Source organism: Erigeron canadensis, chromosome 7, assembly GCF_010389155.1.
Source record: "Erigeron canadensis isolate Cc75 chromosome 7, C_canadensis_v1, whole genome shotgun sequence".
Lineage (NCBI taxonomy): Eukaryota > Viridiplantae > Streptophyta > Magnoliopsida > Asterales > Asteraceae > Erigeron > Erigeron canadensis.
The window spans coordinates 14,039,406-14,046,638 of NC_057767.1; the positions used below are offsets into that span (position 1 = coordinate 14,039,406).

The 7,233-nt window shown below is 35.2% G+C and overlaps 1 protein-coding gene across 1 annotated transcript; it reads right to left on the minus strand.

Moving 5' to 3' along the window:
- Nucleotides 1-3,652: 3,652 nt before the first annotated feature.
- On the minus strand, nt 3,653-4,675 carry LOC122608993. The gene has a single exon (XM_043782056.1). It carries the CDS (start codon nt 4,673-4,675, stop codon nt 3,653-3,655), a length of 1,023 nt encoding a protein of 340 aa, XP_043637991.1.
- Between the last annotated feature and the right edge of the window lie 2,558 nt (nt 4,676-7,233).

Below are 7,233 nucleotides of genomic sequence, written 5' to 3' on the forward strand. Positions count from 1 at the left end.
TAAGATATTGATTAAGATGTGAGTATATGATGATATGATGTATATGTTGATATGAAATGAAATGTGATGCAATGTGGGAAAAAGGAAGTGTGGGTTGATCTATGATTGTTGTGGACGATATGTAATGTAATTATGTTTTGATAAGTAAAATATGATGAAATCTTATGATAGTGAAATGAAGAACATTTTATCAAAATGTGTGTATCTTACTTAGCTAATTTTATTAGGTAACACTTGCTTTTATGAAAATGTTGTGTCCTTCAGGATAAGCAGGTTTGAGCTAGAGAAAGATTTAGCTCGTGAGATGGGTAGATGTAATAAAGAAGATTAGCATAGATTGTTGAATACTTAGACTTCCCATAGCCTATGTTTCGGCTACATTATTTACGTTTATGTTACATGTAATAATGAATGACATTTATGTTTGTGCCAAGACTTGGATTTCATTTATATTGTTTTGATGACGCACGTTAGTAACACCATTTTATAAAGGTACAATCCGGTTACGGATGGGTAAGTTTTAAAGTGATCCTTTTCCGCTATGTTTTAAACGCCATTTGGCTGAATACTTGTTTAGATCGATGTGATCATGTAGACGTTTATTGTTATACTGTGTTTTTTTAGATTCCGTTGGAGTGTGTTTTACTGTTTATCGTAGATCCATGTTTATTAGTAATTATTTTTAGTGAAAATGTGAATTATATTGCTATCCAAATTTACAAATAGACAATATAAACATCTTGGACAAGCCCAAGTATACCATATAGCCTGCTAACAATTCTCCTATCTTCAATTCTAATCTCACTAAATACCAACTAAATAAAAAAAGCACTATCAATACATCAGTCCTAAATCCCAAACAAAACTATAGCAAACTCAATAAACCACACCCAAACTGTTCCTGAATGCACAAGTATGGGACCAAGTAGTCCCATCTTGCATGACTCACTATTCCCATACACAAGTGCACTCAAGAAGCAGCTATGATGAGCAAACCTTCCTCTGCACATCCAATTCACACAATCAAATACACTGCATTCCTCAAACAGCAGCCAAATAACAATTCATCCAACAAAGATTCCACTGCTTGGCTAACTACATAACATTCCCAGTTTTCTTAACTCTTATTGTCATCAATTTATTCCTAACTGTTTCCTTAATAATATTGCAAAAAATCTCCACCTTTCTCTCTTCCTTTCTAAAAATCCTAGCATTCCTCTCTTGCCAAATGTAACATACAGTAGCAGCTAGCACAAGTTTGTTAATCACCCCACCTATTCCATTCTTAGTCTTTTGAACAGCCACCATACTCACCAATCTTTGCAGCTTCTCCTCCTTACCCAATCTGTATGTGTACTTCTACAAATCTTTCCAAATCCTGCTTGCATATTGACATTCAAAAAATAATTGTGCATGACTGTCAGCTTGTTGCTTGCATAGACTGCATTGTAACACTCCTTCAGTATGCCATTTTTCCATTTTATCTTGTGTCATCAACTTTTCCTGAGTTGCTAACCAAAGAATAAAAGCATGCTTTGGAATAATTTGAGGAAACCAAACAACCTTACACCATTGAACCGTAGGCCAACTAGTTCTAAGATCCATCCAAACCTGTTTAGTTGAAAAATCAACCCTTTGATTGTCTTTTGTAACCCACGACCTTTATCTTCCTTATTACAATGAATCCTGGGCACTGATAAATGCCTTATACTGGGGTATCTTTCAATCCATCCATCTGGCCATTTCCAAGAATCCATTACCATCATATCAGCTACTATAATTTTCTCATCAATTCTTGCATCATAAAGAGCCCTTTTACTTATCATCTCACTTAAAGGACCAGATTGATCCCATCTATCATACCACATTGATGTTTTTTTTTCCATCACCAATTTCACAGAAAACATGCACTTTAATCATGTCCCTTATTTCAATCATAGTTTTTCATTCCCAACTATCATATTTATCACTCTGAACATCCCAAATACTCCTGTTTTTTAATTTGACAATATTGACCCATTTTGCCCAAAGTGATTTCTTATTCTCTATAATTTTCCAAAACTATCTCTCCAGTAAGACAACATTCCACTTTTTCATGTCTTTAAGTCCCAACCCTCCTTGTTCTTTAGGCCTACATACATTCTTCCAATCTACTTTTGCCTTACCTTTTATTGTATCTCCAGAATTCCAAAAAAATTTCTTGAAAATAGCTTTAATATCCTTAATGACAGAAGCTGGTAACATATACACAGATGCCCAATATATTTGCATTAAGGCTAGAACAAAAACAATAAGTTGAATTATGCTTGCATATGACAGATTTCTGTTTTTCCAACACTCCACTTTGCTTTTGACTTTATCAATCAGTACCTTACAGTCCTTAACCCCCAATTTTTTGGCCAATAAAGGGACTCCTAAGTATCTAACAGGAAGCTTTCCACATTTAAATGGCAGGATTTCCAATAGCTCAATCTTATCTCTTTCTGGAATACTACTAAAGAAAATCACACTTTTTCCAAGATTAGGAACTAATCCTGATACTTGAGAAAATTCATACAGAGATTTCTTAATCACTTTCATAGAACCTATATTACCTTTGCATAGTACCAACAAGTCATCAGCAAAGCACATATGTGAGAGCTTGAGTTCCTCACATCCAAAATGATATCTATAGTCGTTATCTTCAGCTATATTCTTGCATAAGATAAGATTAAAAACTTCCCTTACCATAGTAAACATATATGGTGAAATAGGATCTCCTTGTCTTAATCCCCCACCACCTTTAAAAAACCCACGAGTCTCCCCATTTAAACAAATGGAGAACTTGGTAGTAGTAACACACTTCATAATCCATCCAACCATCTTACTATGAAGCCCAAACTTTCCTAAAATATCTTCCAAGAAGTCCCAGCTCATAGTGTCGTAAGCCTTCTGAATATCTATTTGCATTGCATATCTTCTAGGCCCACTCTTCCTATTATATCGTCCAGACCCTTTTGAATATGTCTTCCTGGTATAAAAGCACTCTGATTCACATGCACAATCTTGTCCAGACCCTTTTGAATTCTTTTTGTAAGTATCTTGCATATGATCTTATAAATCACATTGCAGCAAGCAATAGGCCTAAATTCAATCACTTTACTAGGCATGCTTATTTTAAGAATAAGTGCAATTAAAGTGGCATTAATTTCCCCAAGTAGTTTCCCATTAAGAAAAAATTATTTTACTGCCAAACAAAACCTCTTTCCCAACCACATCCCAAGCTTTTTTATAAAAACCAGCAGTATATCCATCAGGTCCAGAAGCTTTATTGCTGTCAATATTAAACCAACCTCCTTAATCTCATCCTCTATAACAGGTTTGATCATCTCAATAGCTTCTTCTTTATTCAGTTTCTTAATGAACAAATCCTCTCTAACAGGATGCACAGGAATTGGTCTTCCCAGAAATCTCTCAAAGTGATCTAGAAACTGTTTTGCAACATTATCACCCTCATATTTGTTTCCCTCATCATCAAAAATGGTTTCCACTTTCCTTCTACTACATCTAGATTTCAGATTTCTATGGAAATAGGCAGAATTCCTATCCCCATCCTTAAGCCATTGCAATCTAACTTGTTGATGCAATAATTTGATATCATCATTCACAGCCATCATATATTCAATATATTCATTGCTTTCGCTTTCAACTCAACATTGTGGGGATTTGTATCAACTACTGCTTGATCCTTTTTCAACTTACCTTTTAACTGAATCACTCTTTCATACACATTTCCAGTACTCCAACTCAATTTATTCAGCGGCTTCTTAAGCTTCTTCAATTTCTGGACTAATTTATACATATGACATCCAGCTACCTCTTCATCCCATTCCTTCTTAACTAATTCCAAAAACTCATTTCTTTCAGTAACAAAATTCTTGAATCTAAAAGCCTTATGTTTCTTAATCTGCCCATTTTTAAAAATAAGCTTAGCAGGACTATGATCATACACCAAATATGGGATAAACAACCCTGAAGCAGTTTTAAACCTCTTCATAAACTCCTCATTAATCAGGATTCTATCTAATTTTTTAAGAGTACCACACTTCTTGTTCTTCAAAGATTTTGTCCAAGTGTATTTGAATCCACTACTACATATATCCTCCACTTCCAACTCATTAATAGTATCCAAAAATTCATGCATATCCATAGATGCAAATGCTCCTCCATTAGAATGTTCAGACACATCCAATGTGATATTAAAGTCACCCATCAATGCCCATGGTTCCATTCCCACAAACTGTCTCTGCTTATATAATTCTTTCCATAAGACCCTTATCTCAACTCCAGAATTGCATGCATATACAAAAGTACAGAAAAAATTTATATGACTAGAGATCACTTCAATTAGACAGAGCATGGATTGTTTATTAGTATCTATTACCATCAACCTAATTGCACTAGGATTCCATCCAACAAGCATTCTGCAACAAGTAGGTCTGAACTGGATGTTAGATACCCACTCCCACGTATTAAAAACTCTATCTCCCACCTTATTAATAGTATTTGATTTCAAATGAGTTTCTAGTAGTGCACACACTTGTAACTTCTCATCTCTAATAAACATAATAGCTTCATTATGCTTATATTCAGTATTTATTCCTCTGACATTCCAACTTGCAATTTTGCAATCCATTCAGAACCAGCACAATGTTATCCTCAATTACAAAATTGAGAATCACTTCCTTTTATCTCATCAGCAATTATATTCCTAATTGCTTCATTTTCCTCTTCTATCACCTCTTCTTCTTCCTCAAGATTTACTTTTTCAGCAAACTTATTCTCCCATCTGGTCTTAAAATATAGAAACATTTGTGCAGACCAGTGTTTTGAGTCCTCTAAAGATGGCTGTTGTTTATTGTTTCATAAACTTCTCCACATTCATCTGTTCCTCAAAACTAATATCTTCCTTTTCCTCCTGTGCTATCTCCTCAGCAAGAGGTGCATATTTATTAGCTGTTTTAGGACTATTCATATTGCTTTCCTTCCTATTTGCATTTTCCCCACTCAAACTATTATTCTTCTTCCCCTTACTTTGCCATTCTTTACGAATCTTAACCTCAGGGCCTTTCTTAATTGCATTACCATCCTCATTCCTATTTTGCACATTATTCCTCCCCTTAAATCCCTTCTTATAGCTAATCCAAGGTTTTCCTGGTGCCACTCCTTTCTGAGCATCTTTATTCACCACATCCTCATTACTACCAACAACCTCTCTTCCTCCCATTTGTATTTTGCATTGCTCATCATTATGCCCAAACACTTTATAGTATACACATAAAGCAGGTTTCCAATAATATTCAACCCTCACAATCTTACATTTCTTAGTTATATTCAAAGCATCCTCATACACAATATCTATTTTATCCTGTAACCCTTTTTCTGCCTCTATTTCTACAAGAACTCTTGCATAATTAGCACTGCCAGTTCCATTATGGCACATATTTGCAGTTATTTGGTCCATCATCAGAGGTTTACCTACCCTACTTGCAAAGGCACTTAACCCATTAACACTCCATGCTTCCAATGGTACATTGCACATCCTAATCCAAACAGGAATCTTGGAAGGTTCAATTTTTTCCACATTAACATCAGGGCTCCATTCTTGTACATGAGGTTTCCCACTAACCATCCATGGACTCCTTTCAACTACATTATTCATACCTTCTGGATTCTTAAATAACAAATAACAAATATCCTTTCAACTACATTATCCATGTCTCTTATCCCAAATTTACTCCACATTCTTCTCAAATTATATCTTATCTCATTCAATGGCATACCATATCCTACAAAAAAACCACAAGCAGTATATTGCCACTTCCTACATCCTTCCTGAACTAATTCCTCTTCAAATATCACCACCTCTTCTCCATTCTCATTCAAACCAGTAGGAACAAAAAATAGATTCTTATCTAGTTTATTACTACCATTATTCACTACTTTAGCATAAGGCATACTACTGGTAAACAATTTTTTCGGATTTATATTTTTATGCATACTACTATTACCATAACAAGTAACACTATCATTAACAGAGGGCTTGCTTACAGTGCTATCAACTTCATCATTCTTAACTTCCTTATAATCTGAATGTATTGCATTCCCAGGCTCCTCCATCTCCTTAACCTCATTGTTTTCTTCTACAGCATCCTTATTTCCTCCATTACTGCTCCTTTTAAACCAGCAAGAACTATGGAAGAAGCAATACAGACGCTTGATACCATAAATGAAATGAAGGAGTATGGTATACCAATCCCTGAAATAGAATATGGTCAATCTAGAAAACAACAAGTAAAGAAATGTCATACTTGTCGTGAGAAAGGTCAAGAATCCTAAGAATGACAGTCAAGTCAAGTCAAAAGATGTTAGTGATATTCCTAATACTAAAGGGAAGGGTAAATTAGTTGAACAAGTAACTTCACCACAATTTATGAGTCCATATAAAGAGATTATTATGAGAGGTATGCAAAAGGACATCCTGATAATAAAGATTCACAAAATTATGTTAAGTTACTTAAAAATGTGTCATATGGTGAGTCTGCAGTTACAGATCAAAGGATTAATTTCAATAGATCTAAGACTCCAAAACAACAAGGACCTTCACAAAATACTACTTCTAGTAGTGTAAGTCCGAGTCGTTCTCGTAGACCTCAAAGGAGTTATTCATCTAGGAAGATGGCTCAACAAAATCAATTTCCTCCTTCTAGAATTCATAGTTCGTCTAAATTCTATGATCGATTAGGGAGTCAACCTAGATTTGGTACTCACTCACCAAGGAATTCACCTTTTAAGACTCGTTTCACTTCACCTAAGAAACAGTCAATGACACCATCTTCATCCAAGGCTCCTTTACAGAGCGATAGATATTGGACCGAATTGATCATTAGAGATGAATTCGGAAAACCTAAACCTCAAAAGGTTTGGGTTCCCTTCAGAAACTAACCATCTTATTGTCTGATGTGCAAGGAGAACCAAGGAAGCCTATCAGTCTTTGGTATGTTGACAGTGGATGCTCTCGGCACATGACAGGGGACAAGAATGTTTTGTCCAATTATGAAGATGTAAATGATTCGTATGTTAGTTTCGCAGGTCCCAAGGGCGGCACATCTCGGGGCAAGGTGATGTTGTCAATGGGAAGATTACGCTGGAGAAAGTCAATTATGTGGAACAGTTAGCACATAATTTATTAAG